At 31.7% G+C, this 17,357-nt stretch overlaps 3 protein-coding genes across 3 annotated transcripts; all 3 read left to right on the top strand.

Moving 5' to 3' along the window:
- The first annotated feature begins 1,760 nt into the window (after positions 1-1,760).
- On the top strand, positions 1,761-2,186 carry LOC133337702 (cytochrome b-c1 complex subunit 10). The gene is made up of 2 exons (XM_061545907.1): positions 1,761-1,880; positions 2,053-2,186. Exons 1-2 carry the CDS (start codon positions 1,834-1,836, stop codon positions 2,171-2,173), a joined length of 168 nt encoding a protein of 55 aa, XP_061401891.1. The 5' UTR covers positions 1,761-1,833; the 3' UTR covers positions 2,174-2,186.
- Positions 2,187-4,254: 2,068 nt separating this feature from the next.
- On the top strand, positions 4,255-5,535 carry LOC133337694 (ras-related protein Rab-4B). The gene is made up of 3 exons (XM_061545900.1): positions 4,255-4,390; positions 4,931-5,263; positions 5,321-5,535. The coding sequence occupies exons 1-3, from the start codon at positions 4,255-4,257 to the stop codon at positions 5,533-5,535; spliced, it is 684 nt and encodes a 227-aa protein (XP_061401884.1).
- A 1,278-nt stretch (positions 5,536-6,813) lies between these two features.
- On the top strand, positions 6,814-8,272 carry LOC133337693 (enoyl-[acyl-carrier-protein] reductase, mitochondrial). The gene is made up of 2 exons (XM_061545898.1): positions 6,814-7,036; positions 7,413-8,272. The coding sequence occupies exons 1-2, from the start codon at positions 6,814-6,816 to the stop codon at positions 8,270-8,272; spliced, it is 1,083 nt and encodes a 360-aa protein (XP_061401882.1).
- Positions 8,273-17,357: the final 9,085 nt, after the last annotated feature.

Below are 17,357 nucleotides of genomic sequence, written 5' to 3'. Positions count from 1 at the left end.
ATTGAATACGGGAGGACATTTAATAAAGAAAAAAATTGAATTTTATGCGTAAAAAAATTTCTTGTTGAGTCATTTTTATACGTTGAAAATGTGCCTTATCGAAATATTGGTTTTAGACCCCATGTTTCTTTGGACCAATCACGATTCAGACAATTTGGATTCGATTTACAAATGTCGGTCCGTCTGTCTGGCCGGCTGGTGCGCACGATAACTCTCGAAGGATGTAACCGATTTCATACAAACTTTGCACATCTTAATATTTCTTCCAAACTTAGTTCAAGTTGGAAGATGGGGAAATATCGGTGGCACTGCTTCTTTACATCTCCCACAAAATGGTCAAAATTGTTCAAAAAATTATTTTATAATATCATGTGGATAGTCATCCAATTTGAACCAAACTTTGTACAGCCTATTATCTTTACCAAGTATAGATAAAGTCCGTAAATGGGACCCATTGGTCCACTCTTTCTAGTACCTCCTTTCAAAATTGTAAATATTTATAAATAACGAATTTCGGAATCGCACCAAACGTTACACAACCTATTATCCCTACCATAGATTAAGTCCGAAAATGAAACCAATTGGTCCTCTCTTCTAGTACCTCCCCAAAAAATGGTAAAAATTTTCGATATTTAAAAAATCCAATTGGAATGACTGATTTGAACCAAATTTTACACAACCTATTATCATATCCAAGCCTAGAACATGGCCTGTGTGTAATTCTGAAAACCGCCGCTAACCATTGACTGAGGGTATAAATCTGACTGACACTTTTTTACTTGCTATATACATAAATCGTCATATTTATATTGACATTTGAAGATCTAAGATGGGATTTACAATCGTATTTCGATTTTCCCTGCGTGGAAAAATTTCCATATCGCTTTACGTTTAGCGGTAATCTGCATATTTCAGAATTTTTAGGTTTTCTGTCACGTTTTTTTATCCAATAACTCTTATATAGCCCGAATTTTCGATGTTTTGGCGATTTCCTACAGGTTTTTCCGCCGTCTAGTCTCCAATTTTATATTCTGGGTTCGAATTATGGGGCAAATATGGCTACCAATGAACATCATTAGAGTTATGGCTTTAGATATACCCCTTATTCCATTTCAGACAAGTTTTTCAGCCGAATTGTTTCCAACCTTATATACTGGTTAATCATTCGTTCCATAGGTCCTGCCGCTTCATTGGTATTTTCATTGCAGGTTCCTGGGACATTTAAGCCGAAAATGCTCAATATAGGTTCATGACTCGACATATCCCCCATATAACGACACTTCCCCATTTTTATTATTTTGTACTCGCGAAACTGTATGCAATTTGTTGTTTGGCCGCACTTGCATTTCTGAAATAAATCCATGTGAACGAAATCCGTTTTGCTTCAGCTTCTTGGGAACTTCGATGTTGAAATTTAATCATCAGTAGTATGTTTTATGACCTATATGATTTTTTACCTGTTGTGTTTAAATTCAATATATCCACTCAATGTCCAATATCAATTCCATAGAGTTCATTTATAACAATTTCCTAATTTTTTATATTATTTAAGAATTTTACCACTTATTTACCCTTGTGAACTACATAGTCCAATTCAACCTTAACCCATTTCCCATTTCCACACATAATAACCGTTATACGCCAACGTTATCATTTAAACAAACCAACATCAATGACAAACTGTGACAGCAAACGGCGATATCAGTGATATCATCTCACCTGTGAATGCGTATGTCAATTCCATATTCGGGGTTATTTGAAGAGGAGGCCGAACTTCTAAGTGAAAATATCCATATAGAAATTTATCTAAATAAATAGAAAAAACTATACAATATGAGAGTTCCATTTGGCAAGAAACACGCTGAAATCGCCACATCCTTGTAAGTTAATAACACATTAAAAATTCGGTAAACATTGGTGTAAAAAAGTTGGCAAATTCCAAATAAGTTGCATAACCAAGTGTTTTGTTGCTGCTGCCGACTTCTTCTAGACCACCAAAAATATACACTGTTAAAAATTAGTTGTAATAATTTGGTTTCTCTCTTTTTGCAGCGTTGGCTCAGCTGTCGGCTTTGGTGGTGCCGCCACATTGGGTCTCTTGTACTTCACCGACTGGAAATTGGTACTCCAATATGTTCCATTCTATGGTTCAAAATTCGAGAAATCCGAATAAATGTGTTCTTTTTTTGAGTTCTATATAGTTTTATTTAATGATAATGCTATTAATATGCAATAAATTTAATCCATCGTAAATTTTAAAGTGTTTATATTTTAAAGGAAAAAGGATTTTGGAATGGATAAAAATGAGTGGAGCCACAGAACTGGAAACAATATTACTCTACTGGGAAATGATAAATTTTAATGCGCCGCTGGCAAACTACTATTGGTCGTGTTTCATGAGGCCATATCCAAGTTCTATCTGAGAATGAAATTTACGAGTCCAGCATAAACGTCCTGTCCGGATTTTCTGCGATTATGACTTTATAATATACAGTTTTCCAGAGGCCTGGAAAACTTCTTTTGGACCGACTTATTTTTCAATTGTTTCTAAATTACCAATGACAATATGAATATCATTTAGATGCGGTTGAAGTCCAAAGTAGTCTCTACTTGACGAGAAACGGTTTTCCAAAGTCGTTGTATTTTATCTTATAAAAATATTCTATTTTGTACCCCTTTTGTCCACCTGTCCATAGAAAAAGGTCTTAAGAAGATTCGGCAGTCATATACAGATTTATAACTAAAAAGGGCTTTGGATGCCCATATCTCTGGAAATATGGATAAAATTATCCGCGACCTGTTTTTTCAGCTTCTGCTTTGATATAGTTTTTGTAGCACAGTGTCTACCGGTCATTTTAATATTGGAGCATCTCCTTTGGACCTAGTAGATTCTTGCAGTATGGGAACTGACCAAATATTTCCTTTCATATTGGAAATAAAGTAGATTATTAAATACGGGAACAGATCATCGTGGGAATTTTCTACTTTAGAAAAAAAGGAAATATTTCTTTGGTCTGTTCCCAAACTCAAAACTTTTAAAAAAATTTTCCATTAAATAAATATTCATGCAGGTTTTGTTACAAATAAGTTATATTACACTAGCGATCATTCAGCGACATATTTGGTATATTCTCATACTGCAATAGTCTACTAATTTTTACTATTTTTTTCCGATATCATAAAGGCCAAATTGTTATCGTAGTAAGAAATTGTACATTCTTGCAGATTCGGGATAGACCAATTATTTTTGTCCCAGAAAATGCAAGAATGTAAAAATTTTTTACTACGATAACAATGTTTTGCTTTATTATATAGAACAACAAAAAATAGATTACTTGTTACATTTGTTTATATTTTTTCTGATATAACAAGCCATAAGAAAAAGTTGTGTTTCATCTCTATTGTCAAAACATAACCAACCTTGTATTATTATACCATGACAATACGTTCTGATTGTTGGGCTGAACGTATTTTATGATAAATCACCATTTAATTAATTTACAGTTTCCAAAATGTTATAATTATCTCCCATTTCCGTATTTTTCAAATTATTGGTATAATTTTCAATTAGAACTCTTTTTTATTACTTTCCTTCTAGAACACTACAACATACACACTGAACATACTCAACATATAGTATTTTGTCTCCGCAATACAATGTAAACACTGAACATACACAACGCACGCAGTTACAAGGAAATATAAACGCTGAATAACTGTATGGGTAAACAGTTGTACCTGGAACAGAATACCTTCCTTTAGAAGCCTTATAATTAATGTTTTTTAATACTTTTCTTCTAAGCCATTGTAATATAAACACTGAACATACTCAAAACGTAGTATTTTGCCTCCGCAACACTGAACATACACAATTCTCCTATTTACAAGAAAATGCCAACACTGAACAACCGTAATGAAGTAAACAGCCATACCTTTTGCAATCTACCATCCTTTTTGAACTAACCTCGTAGACTGCTAAACTAATCGATATTAATTATGATAATACGATTATCGCCCACCATCGATTTCGTTTGCCATCTCTAATAATAAGTAATAAGAAGACAATTTTTGTTTTGTTCATAAAAAAATAATAATAAAACTAGTTTTATTCGTTTAAACATTGTATTTAAAATTCTTATAATTATTGGAGACGACGACTCGAATAGTTCAAATAAATAAACCTATATCGAAAACAAAATAAAACATGTCCGAAACATACGGTAATTGATTTTGTTCACATTCATTGCAACTTCAATGCATTTTGTGTTGACTTTGTTTTTAATTTTGGTGTTTCCTTCTTTTTTTATAGATTATTTGTTTAAATTTCTGATCATTGGAAGTGCTGGAAGTGGGAAAAGTTGTCTTCTACATCATTTTATTGAAAACAAATGTAAGTGTTGTGAAAATTTTCTGGTAAACATGGCCAAGGTTGGTTGTGTGTTCGTTCGTTTTGTTGGTAGAAATTGCGTGTTTTGATGGTGTAGTTTTTTTGATGGTGATGGTGATGAAAAGTTGTCGAAGGGGGAACCAGTTGTTGAAATGAAAACATGTCAATTCTATTGTTATTTGGGTTATGACTAAGTGAAAAGTTTTCTCAAAGATTTACGATTAAGTGGAAGTTGTTAAAATTTCAAAAAATTGGGTTTGGAGTTTATTGTGGGATCTTGGAGTGAAGACTGACTGATCTATATGCATAAATTTGTGGTTTAATGGTAACCGGGAAAGAAGTACACAATGATGAGCAAGTCATCCAGATTACATGGTTCTAATAAAATACAATTTATATGAGGATCTTGCTACTGAATATGGAGATAATTTAGTAAATAGTAGATTTGAAATATTTTATTCTGATATTCTAAGTACGTGGTTAAGAATATAACAACGCTTATAAATTTACAATGATTTTTTATTTAAAATATTTTTTATTCAGTCAAAGACGATAGTTCACACACAATTGGTGTTGAATTTGGATCGCGAATTGTCAATGTCGGCGGAAAATCGGTAAAATTACAAATATGGGATACTGCTGGTCAGGAACGTTTTCGTTCTGTTACACGATCATACTACCGCGGAGCTGCCGGAGCTTTGCTAGTATATGATACAACATCACGTGATTCGTTCAATGCCCTAACCAATTGGTTAAATGATGCCCGAACATTGGCCAGTCCAAATATTGTTATTTTGCTGGTGGGCAATAAAAAAGATTTGGAAGAAGCCAGAGATGTTACCTTTTTGGAGGCCAGCACATTTGCCCAGGAGAATGGTAAAGTAACACAATTTTATAATATAAAACAATTCATTAAAAAATTTACTTTTCCAGAACTAATATTCCTTGAGACAAGTGCAAAAACCGGTGAAAATGTCGAGGAGGCCTTTTTGAAATGTTCAAAAACAATTTTGGCAAAAATTGAAACCGGTGAATTGGACCCGGAACGTATTGGCAGTGGTATACAGTATGGTGGTGCGGCTCTACGAAATCTGCAACAGACTCGTCAGCGTAGCATTAATAAACCAGATTGTGGTTGTCGTGTTTAAATTTCCGAAAACAAAAACATCATCATCACTGTTGTACAACACGGTAAATTTGTGTTACAAAAACAAAAAAATTGAAACGAACGAATTATTTGTATATTCAAAATAAGTTTTAACAAACGAAAAATCTACAAGAAAACAAAATGTTCTGTGCATTGTCTATTTTAAGTCCAATCTCAATACATGTGTTTTTATGCTATTCATTCCAATTTACAAGATCCCTTAATCTGCCTTAATTACCAACCCAACCCTCTTAAAACATACATTTCAAAATCTCAAAACAATGGTTGTTTTTTTTACTTTTTTCCTTCTACAACTTTATTATACAAATTTTAATTTAATTTATTTTTTATATATACCATGTTATTTGTTTTTTATTTTTGTGTTTCTTTTGTAATATCATTTTATCGCAAAGAAACAATTGGCCAGAAAGAGAAAAAAGATAAAAACAGGAAGAAATGAACGAATTATTTTTATCATATACATACATATATATACACATTTTTTTCTCTTAAACTTTAAGCATTTCTATTTGTATATATGATAAGACCAATAAAGAAAGGAAAGCATTATGTCGAAAGGAAAAGAAATCGTTGTAGTCCGTAGAAACGCAAAATAGTATATATATTTACAGCATTAATAAAAATGGAAGGTGAATGTATTAATGTTGCATTAATATAATATGTTGTTGTTTTTTTAATTATTTTAAGAGTGGGATTAATATATGACAAAGTATTTTAAATACATCTTCAAGGTTTAAGTTTCACAACGATCAAGCAACTCAATGTATACAATGCACAATAGCTCCAGATAGTATTCCAAATTATTAAGACTAATATGGATCCATCTAATTGTTCCCAGAAATCCGTAATTATTGTCGTGATAATTAAACGGGGGATTTTTTAATTACTTTCCTTCAAAAACATTGTAACCTACGCACTGAACATACTCAACAAATATTAGTTGGGCTTATGTTAAACAATAAGGCAATTAAAACAATAATAAAGTCAGAAACAATTTTTTTTATATATTTTCTGAGATTTTTGATGGCTGGCGTATAAAAAATTATAAATAAATGTACTACATTCATTTTAATTAACACTCCTCAAACTGCCTCTACAGTATAAAGTAAGCACTGAACATACACCAACCAGCCATTTGCAAAGAAATGCACACACTAAACAACTGTATGAATAAACAGCTGTTAAACTAGTTCTTTCTGGTTCCATTAAATGAACCACTGAAATTAACGATAGAAATAATAGAACAAAAATACGGAAAATGTTTAAAATAATACAATTTAATAATTTACTCAATGTTGGCACAAAGTATAGTTCCCGTTATATGTCCATATGTGCTAAGTCACTAAAATATTCCGAATATGGTGAACCCGGTGATGTTTTGAAATTGGTTGAGGAAAAAATAGACAGTCCCAAAAACAAGCAGGTCTTGGTGAAAATATTGGCCGCTCCTATTAATCCTGCCGATATTAATACAATACAAGGTATAATATAACATAATTGGTTATTAATATCATAATATATTTTGTTTATTATTGTTTTAAAACTCATCTGGAGATTTCCTTTGATTAAGTAACACTGTGTCGGCGGGTTAAAGTGCATATCAGTGGTTTAGAAGCTGCTGCCGGCTTATAACGCTTATAATTTATCATAGATGGCGCTAGGGATATTTTATTTTGGCCAAATAAAAAAATTCAGTTTTATTTTTAAAAATGTATTTACAATAAAAGGCCTCAATCTCTTTATAAAAGAAGCAGAATATATTTCGAAAATTAAAGTATCCAAAATATTTTATTTATTTTGTATTCATATAGTTTATTCCTATCAATAAATATCTCTTTGTTTTTTTTTTTTTTTTAGGAAAATATCCCGTTAAACCAAAATTCCCTGCCACTGCCGGTAATGAATGTGTCGCAGAGGTAATTGAAGTCGGTGATGCCGTTCAAAAGCTACAAAAAGGCCAACATGTTGTTCCATTTGTTACTGGCATCGGCACCTGGACAACTCATGCTCTCTACACTGAAGACCAACTTATGCCCATATCAAATGATATTGGTCTAGCTGAGGCGGCCACTATAACCGTGAATCCTTGTACTGCATATCGCATGCTTAAGGATTTCGTAAAATTGTCACCCGGCGAAACTGTTATACAGAATGGTGCAAACAGTGGTGTGGGACAAGCTGTACATCAACTATGTAAAGCATGGAACCTCAAGTCCGTGGGTGTGGTTAGAGATCGTCCTGACATCAATGGCCTCAAGGACCACTTACGTAGTTTGGGTGCAACTGAGGTACTCACCGAAGAAGAGTTACGCACCACAACCCTATTCAAAAGTGGTAGCTTACCTAAGCCACGTTTAGCTCTTAATTGTGTTGGTGGTAAAAGTGCCACAGAAGTTGGACGTCAATTGGCTGATAAAGGAGTGCATGTAACTTATGGTGGTATGTCAAGGGAACCCGTAATTGCCGCCACAGCTGCTCTGATCTTTAAGGATATATCATTTCATGGTTTCTGGATGACTCGTTGGAGCAAAGAGAATGCCCAGTCCGAGGAACGTATGCGAATGTTTGCTGAATTGTGTGATTTAATGTTGCAAAAGAAATTTGTCGGCCCTGTACATGAGCTGGTGCCATTGGAACAATTTAAAGAAGCCACAGCTGCGGCCTTGAATTTCAAAGGTTTCACGGGAAAGAAATATATTTTGGATATGAGGAACTAAGAGGACTTGAGTATATTGTCCTTAAAATAATATCTAAGAAGGTTTGTTTTGTATAACAAATACAGCATTATAAATGTTAAAAACATGTAAAAAATAATAACGACAATTTGTAAAACTAGACAAATGTTTGAAATTAAATGTTTTACGGTTTCACAGGGTATATGGTATGTTGTATACCATTCACCAACTAGTGACGCACTTTAAAACTCTGTCCAACATTGCCAAATTAAAAACAATAGTTTGTGTGTTATATTTACAGCCATAAACTCCACTTGAATTCAAATAGTTGTTGGTTATGTTAATAAGTTTTAAAATTAGTATGTAAATGAATTAGCGTAACAATTCTGTTACTAAAAATAGTCCCTCATGCATTCTCTGTGTGTGTAATAAATTCAGAAGACATTTTTTTTTGTGTTATCCTTGCAAGAATGCGGTAGTCAGGTTTAACATTCAGATTATTTCAACAATGAAGTCCATTGAATATACAACAGAATTGACGTCAGAGCAAACGGAAACTATAGTAACGAAAGACAATTGCTATGAATGTCTGTTGATAATTTGTGTTAATAATAATGTCAATGGGCCAATAGGTGGGTCTTGTTTGTTGGAGGAATAACATTTGAGTTTGTGTAGAAGACCAACAGGTCTCAGTTTATGGTTTGCGGAGGTCTACAGATTTATACACAGGTTTTATTATTCTTTATATAAAAGGAATGTTGACCTTCTGCGGAGAGGTAGCAGAAGACGTTGGCCTATAGACCGCATCTTCGGAGGTTTGGTAAAATACTACAATGTGGAAACAATGAATCAAAATCGATTATTCAATTCTTTAAAAAAAGGTTTGTAAAATGGTGACCCTTAGTGGGGGAGGTACCAGAAGGAGAGGAACATCAGGTTCGAAAAATAGAATAGGGCTGAGCTTTGTAATAATTCTTTAAAAAAAACCACGCCTAGGGCTGAGCTTTGTAATAATTCTTAAAAAAAAACCACGCCTAGGGCTGAGCTTTGTAATAATTCTTTAAAAAATCCACGCATAGGGCTGAACGTTTTAATAATTTTTTAAAAAAAACCACGCCTAGGGCTGAGCTTTGTAATAATTCTTTAAAAAATCCACGCCTAGGGCTGAGCTTTGTAATAATTCGTTAAAAAAATCCATGCCTAGGGCTGAGCTTTGTAATAATTCTTTAAAAAATCCAAGCCTAGGGCTGGGCTTTGTAATAATTCTTTAAAAAAATCCACGCCTAGGGCTGAACTTTGTAATAATTCTTTAAAAAATCCACGCCTATGGCTGAGCTTTGTAATAATTCCTTAAAAAAATCCACGCCTAGGGCTGAGCTTTGTAATAATTCTTTAAAAAAAAACCACGCCTAGGGCTGAGCTTTGTAATAATTCTTAAAAAAACCACGCCTAGGGCTGAGCTTTGTAATAATTCTTTAAAAAATCCACGCCTGGGGCTGAGCTTTGTAATAATTCTTTAAAAAAAACACGTCTAGGACTGAGCTCTGTAATAATTCTTTAAAAAATCCAAGCCTAGGGCTGAGCTTTGTAATAATTCTTTAAAAAATCCACGCCTAGGGCTGAGCTTTGTGATAATTCTTTAAAAACTCCAGGCCTAGGGCTGAGCTTTGGTGTTAAAAAAATATTCGTTAAAAAATCCACGCCTGTGCTGATTTTGAAAAAAATATTCTTTAATAAAATCTACGCCTGTGCTGGTTTTGAAAAAAATATTCTTTAATAAAATCTACGCCAGTACTGGTCTTGAAAAGATATTCTTAAATAAGATCCACGACTGTTCTGGTCTTTAAAAAATCCTCGTCTAGAGCAGTGATTTAAAAATATTTTATAAAAAATCACTTCTGTGCTGGTCTTGAAAAAAATATTCTTTAAAAAAATAAAAAAAATAATAAAAATTTGAATTTTCAAAATAACCCAAGGCGTTCCAAAGTTATTAACAATCTAAAATATATGTGAGTTTTGTGCAGTTTGGCAATCCTGGCAATGATCTGTCGACAGCTCCATCTATTGATTGGCATGATTAACATTGTAAATGCAAATATGTAATTTCCAATTCCAATTCAAAATATAATCAAAATATATTTAACACATATCTAAAATTTTAAATATTTTGATTAAAATCCCACTAGCTGTCAAATTTATTGTTTACGTTTTCACATGATTAAGTCAAAATTCATGGTACAATAAATAGGTAGTCCATTTAGAGCAGCTGATGTCTCGATTAACTGTCAAAGTGCGTAATTTCTACTTGAATTCGATGTGCAGTGTTGCCAACCATGTGAAATATTATAAGGAAAAATTTGACAGATGGTTGAGACAAAAACAAAAGTTTATGTTTTGATATATCACCATATTATTGCATCATGGTCAAAATTGAAAGCATTTTGACAGCTCGGGTGAAATCATCTTATTATTGGCCGATGGATTAAAATTTCTAAACAAATTCCATTGCACAATAAATAGGTAGTCCATTTAGAGCAGCTGATCACTCGCTGTCAAAGAGCGTAATTTCAACTTGAATTTGATGTGCAATATTGCCAACCATGTGAAATATTATAAGGATAAATTTGACGGATGTTCGAGACAAAAACAAAGGTTTTTGCATGGTACAATAAATAGGTAGTCCATTTAGCGCAGCTGATGTCTCGATTAACTGTCAAAGTGCGTAATTTCTACTTGAATTCGATTTGCAATGTTGCCAACCATGTGAAATACTATAAGGAAAAATTTGACAGATGGTCGAGACAAAAACAAAGGTTTTTGTTTTGATACATCTCCTTAGTCTGCTTTTCCACAGGCAAATTTTTATTTGGCAAATACTGAGTTTGTAGGCGAGAGGGGTGCGAGGAAGAAAAACAAAAATTTGCCTGTTCAGAATTTGCCGTACACGCAAATTCTGCTTTGCTCTGTTCGTTGAAAACAATTCGGTTGACATTTCTTTTGAACCTATTCGCTTTACTGACACACAGCCGGCTTTTGTTTACAAACCTGTTGCTTTAATTTGTGCAAGTGAAATTTAATTTTTAATTTTTGCAATTTATATAATAAAATATATAAAAAATAAATAAAATATTAAAAAAAAAATCTTTAAAATGCAAACACTTTTGACTTTTATTTTCTTTCTTTTGTATTTTGATTCGAAAATTTGCTAATGGAAAAGCAAGCGAAAATTTCAAAAGAGAAAACAAAAAATTTGCCAAATAAAAATCTGCCTGTGGAAAAGCAGACTTACTATTGCATCATGACAAATTCGGCCGGCCAAATACTAATGCTATGTTTAAACGGTCATGTTTTAGTTTGCAATGTGTCTGACAGTTCCCATTTCATAAAAAAAGAAACACAAATTTCATTTTGATTTTTAAAATCCACATTTTTTATTTTTATTTGTTTTGTTTTTGTATATAAGTTTTTCATTCTCTTGTAAATTGTTTTTATTTACACTAATTTTTTTTTTTTATATATATTATTGTATTTAGTTTGTTTTAAAACAAGCAACAAAAGCAGCTGTTTTTTGTTATTATTTCACTAAAAAAAATTGATTCGTATTAAAAAACATATTTAAAATTATAAAAAAAATAGTTGTATATAAAACAATAACAAACATTGTTTTTGCAAATAGATTATTTCATATATAGAACTAACTAATTGTTTTTGTTATGTGTAGTAGGCTAAGAGCGCGTTTATACTACTAAATGCACTCGATTTCAAACGTCAATTCCATAGAGTATATGTCACGTTATAGTAGAATTAGTTTTGACATAACCTTAAATCCATATCAATCAGCTGATCCAACCAAATCTATGGAAATCAATATATTCTACTGCTATGTCACTAATAGAATACATAGCTTTTCATACTTTTGGATCCACCAGCTGATTCATATGGCTTTATAATTATGTCATAACTAATTCTACATTGCATTCTGTTCACAAATCCAGTGGATTATATTTGTCATATATGCTATGGAATTGCCCTTTTGAAATCGAGTGGATTTAGTTGTCTAAACGCCTTGTAATTGTGTGTGTCCTGATTAGCATTGTGTTTACATATTACAGTTTTTGTTTTATCAAAACTTTAAGGTATTAGGTCACAGAATAAATTAAATGTTTATTATGATAATTTGCAATGTGTACTGACACCTTTATAAATTGATCAATGTTACATTTACATTTAACGTATTTTATCATTAATCATCAATTGTTTGTCATTTTAATTATTTGTTTAAATATGTCAAAAATAATCATGTTTTCCATAAAATACCTTTAATGTAAATGTAGCACAAGGAATTTTAGGCAAAACTTTGATAGTGTTTTTTTATATTCACAACACGTTTAGAGGTGGCTATGAACGTAGAATTTAGATATATTCACATTAAACGTGTTTTAATAAAATATGTTGTTTATTAACATATGATATGACAATTAAAGTCACATGTTGTTAATAAAACACATATAATGTAAACATGGACTAAAGCAATTCTTAAACAAACATGTGATTGTAATTGTCATATCATATGTCAATTAAACAACGTATTTTATTAAAACAAATTTAATGTGAATATATCTAAATTCTACGTTTATAGCCACCTTTAAAATATGACATTTTAGAGTTGACAGCTTGTATTTTTTTATTCGAAAAAATAAAGCATTTGTGGAAACTGTATGTAAACATAGTTTTTATGTAACCTAAAATGTGTTTACATTAGACCAATTTTTGTAGACAAAAAAATGGGTTTTATTTAATGATTTCAAGATTTGTTTACTTTTCATTTAGATTGTACAGTTTTTGTTCTATTTTTTTTTTTTTGTAATTTACATACTTAATGCTACATTATTATTTATTTTTTTATAATTATTTATTTATATCATATGGTTAAAAATTATTTTATAAAATATTTATGTTTCTTTCAACAAGTGAGTGACATATTAATTTCTTGTCATATGTCATATGCCATATGATTTGATGTTTTATTTATAGATTTAGCAGAGTATAGTTTTTTGTTGTTTTCAATTTGTTAAATGCGTGCTCGAGTATTATATATGCTAGTGAAAAAGAGGTTATGTGCGTTTCATTGTTATTACAAAAATATATTTATTTTTTGTTTTTTTTTTTATTTATGTTGTTTTGTTTTAGAAGCACCAATTTGTTTTAATTTATCTAGTTTATAAAAAAAAGCTTTAAGGAAAAACAATTATTTCATCCAACATTTGTATTGGGAAATTTATTAAAAAGGACATGGAAGGAACGAGGAAAGAAACTCATTTTCCAAAAAGAATGTTGGGTTGTCAGGATTTTTTTTTCCAGAAAGTTTATTCTAGATACGTTTCTGCCCGACCAATAATATAAAACGTTTATCATTTGTGCCACTTTTTACTTAAAACCCCCTTCCCGTTTTAAAAATAATTTTAAATCGACAAATTTGGCGTACCAAAAATAGTTTCCTAGTTATCCATACATGTACATTGCATGTATACCTCGAAAATGAGGATTTTTGAGTGGCGCCCAACACTCTTGGAGATTATTTTCACATTTGACAACTGGTAATTCCCATATGAATGTTGTACTATGAAAAACGTTGGGCGCCATTTAATGAGTTCTTGTAAAATTCTTTTTTGAAGACTTCAAATAACAAAACTGCGGGTAGAAGTGAGTTAAAAATAATAGACGCCTTCAAAAAAGGAGACCATGATATTTATTCCATAATGCGCGGATTTAAGGTACGAGTTAGTCAGAGGCAATATTATTTAAAAAAAGGAAATTTTTAGGCAAAAAAAAAAGTGGCGCTCAACATCTTCTAGAGTTCACATTAATATCATGCAAGTCTAAAACCGTTGGGCGCCATTTAAATCCATCGTCTTCACAAATAAGTGACCGTTATATGTATGTCCATCAAGGGCAGTTCGAAGGTATCAAAAATTTTCAAATTTTCGAAAAACAAAATTAAAAATGGTGCCCAACAAACTTGATTTTTTCGCATTTGGAAGCTAGTAATGGATTTAACGTTTTTATAACTTCTTCCAGATTTCAGATTAAGTTTAAAACAGTTGGGCGCCATTTAAACATGTCGTCTTCATAAATAAGTGACCATGCAAGGTATTGCATAAATTGCTGATTGGAGGTATCAGGGGAGAAGGAATTTGAAAAGGAAACTTGAAAGTTTTTTTTTTTCGCTACGTACGTTTTTACGGTTCATATCAATTTAAAATCATTGGGCGCCATTTAATCACGTTGCCTATATAAGTAAGAGACCATGATATATATGTCATAAAGCGCGGATTGAAGATATCAGTTAGTGAGGGGTTAAGGAATTTCAAAAGGAAAAAAAATCGGAAATGAAATTTAAAGTGGCGCCTAACCAACTTGAACGTTTTTTTTTCGCATTAGGGAACTAGTTATAGGTTAAAGGTTTATATAAAACTTCTTCTAGAGTTCACATTCATCTTATGTCAATCTAAAATCGTTGGGCGCCATTTCATCACAACCAATAAGGTTAGTGAAGTTTGAAGGAGAATTCCATGTCTCAGGCTTACAAAAAATAAATAAATAAAAATAAAATTTTTAAAGTGGCGCCCAACAAATTTGTAAAATATTTTACGAAAAAAATCCACTTTCATCTCCGGTTTTAGTCTTGCACAAAATCAATAGCCTAATTTAAAATCGTTGGGTGCCATTTAGTCACAGGAAATAAAATTAGAGAAATTTGTAAGGAGTATACCATGACTACGGTTTAGAAATCAGAAAATGGCACCCAAAAACCTTTGATATTATTCCCATAAGAGAACAAGACACTGAGTTTTACCATTAGAATATAACATTCTCTAGAATTTCCTTTAAGCCAATATGCATTTATACTATGAAAAGCGTTGGGCGCCATTTTATCAAGTCGGATTTCGTTTCGAGTTTTAGTACAGCTGAAATATAGCCTAATCTAAAATCTTTGGGTGCCATTTCAAGCCATGATTACGGTTTAGAAGTAAAAAATGGCGCCCAATAGCATTTGAGATTATTCTCACATAAGGGAACTGGACCCTGGACGATTGAATATAACATTATTTAGAATTACCCTTATTCCAATATGAATTTATAAATGAAAAACGTTGGGCGCCATCGTGTGTATTTTGCGAAAAAAAATCCCCATTTTCGCTGGTTTTATCCTTGCTGTAAACAAACAAAGTCTAATCTATAAGATTAGAGAAATTTGTAAGGAGAATGCCATGACTACGGCTTAGAAATCAAAAAATGGCGCCCAATAGTCTTTGAGATTATTCTCACATACGGGAACTGGGCACTGGGTTCGAATATAACTTTCTCTAGAATTTCCCTTAATCCAATTTGAATTTATATAATGAAAAACGTTGGGCGCCATCATGTTTTTTTACAAAAAAAAATCCCCGCTTTTGTCACCGATGTTAGTCTTGCTGAAAATTAATGAAGTCTAATCTAAAATCTTTGGGCGTCATTTCATAACAAAAAATAAGATTGGAGACATTTGTAAGGAGAATGCAAAGACTATGGTTTAGAAGTAAAAAATGACACCCAATACTCTTTGAGGATATTCTCACATACGGGAACTGGACACTGGGTTCAAATCTAACTTTCTCTAGAATTTTCTTTAATCCAATAAACAAATTTATAGTTTTAAAAACGTTGGGCGCCAGCGAAAAGGCCGCTTTTATCACCGTCATTAAAAAAAATAATCGCAATTTTATAATAAGGATATCAAAAAAAAAAATTACAAAACGTTTATTTTCATTTAACAAATTCAATTCTTTTAAAAAATAAAATGGCGCCCAACATTTTTTCGATTTTTTCACATGAAGAAGATAGACAGGGTTTTAGCGTTGGTATACCTTCTTTTAGAATTCACATATAAATCCCTACTTTGAAAACTGTTGGGCGCCATAAAAAATTGCCCTATTTTTTTTATAAAAACAATACAAATATTGGTTATGCAATAAATGGCGCCCAATTATTTTTTTTTAAATATTGTCAAAATAGGGAGCTATGTGTTGAGATGTAAAAATAACAATACCAAAACCTTTAATATTATTTTACAAATTTAATTAAATGGAAAAGTAAAATGGCGCCCAACAATTTTTGGATTTTTTTCACAATGTGGTGCTAGTCAGGGTCTTAGCGTTGAGATGTAACTTCTTCTAGAATTCACATATGAATCCATACTATGAAAACTGTTGGGCGCCATACAAAAGGTAACCAAGAAATGTCCCTAAATTATTTATAAAAACAATCCATACATTGGTAATGGAATAAATGGCGCCCAATAATTTTTGGAAATATTTTCACATTAGGGAGACAGGTACGATGTTAGAGTTGAGATATAAAAATAATGATACAAAAGCGTTCATTTTCATTTAACACATTCGATTCATTGAAAAAGTAAAATGGCGCCCAACAATATTTGGAATTCTTACACAATGAGGTGTTCGTCAGGGTCTTAGCGTTGAGATGTAACTTCTTCTAGAATTCAAATATGAATCCATACTATGAAAACTGTTGGGCGCCACATATAAGGTATTCCAAAAATTGCCATATTTCATTTGTAAAAACAATTCATTCATAAATGGCGCCCAATGTCACAGTGTTAGCGTAGGTTTGAGATCTAACTTTTAGAATTCAAATATGAGTCCATACTATGAGAACTGTTGTGCGCCATATATAAGGTATTCCAAAAATTGCCATATTTTATTTGTAAAAACAATTCACTCATAAATGGCGCCCAATGTCACAGTGTTAGCGTAGGTTTGAGATCTAACTTTTAGAATTCACATATGCTACGAAAACCGTTGGGCGCCATTTTAACATTGCATTAAAAGGTCATCAAAAAATAATACACTTCACACTTCTGCATTAAAAAATCCTCAAATACAAAGATTTTTGAAAATGTGTCCCTATTTCATATTAAAAAATTAAACAATACAAAAACGTGTATTTTTCTCATTTAACAAATTCATACATTTATAAAAAATCAAACAGAAATTCAAAATCAAAATTTGCTCTATATACGTATATAAAAAATAACTACTATTTCTTTTATTTATTAAACTAGGCA

Source organism: Musca vetustissima, unplaced genomic scaffold, assembly GCF_032173495.1.
Source record: "Musca vetustissima isolate MV318-11 ecotype Yass unplaced genomic scaffold, APGP_CSIRO_Mvet_v1 utg19594, whole genome shotgun sequence".
Lineage (NCBI taxonomy): Eukaryota > Metazoa > Arthropoda > Insecta > Diptera > Muscidae > Musca > Musca vetustissima.
The sequence above is the reverse complement of the archived record's forward strand: the minus strand, read 5'-3'. Positions and strand labels throughout refer to the sequence as shown.

Coding starts and splice junctions, on each gene's coding strand:
- LOC133337702 (XM_061545907.1), top strand. CDS start 1,834: ATGAGAGTTCCATTTGGCAAGAAACACGCTGAAATCGCCACATCCTT. Junction 1,881..2,052: donor GCTGAAATCGCCACATCCTT/GTAAGTTAATAA, acceptor CTCTTTTTGCAG/CGTTGGCTCAGCTGTCGGCT.
- LOC133337694 (XM_061545900.1), top strand. CDS start 4,255: ATGCATTTTGTGTTGACTTTGTTTTTAATTTTGGTGTTTCCTTCTTTT. Junction 4,391..4,930: donor TCATTTTATTGAAAACAAAT/GTAAGTGTTGTG, acceptor TTTTTTATTCAG/TCAAAGACGATAGTTCACAC. Junction 5,264..5,320: donor CACATTTGCCCAGGAGAATG/GTAAAGTAACAC, acceptor TTACTTTTCCAG/AACTAATATTCCTTGAGACA.
- LOC133337693 (XM_061545898.1), top strand. CDS start 6,814: ATGTTTAAAATAATACAATTTAATAATTTACTCAATGTTGGCACAAAG. Junction 7,037..7,412: donor CGATATTAATACAATACAAG/GTATAATATAAC, acceptor TTTTTTTTTTAG/GAAAATATCCCGTTAAACCA.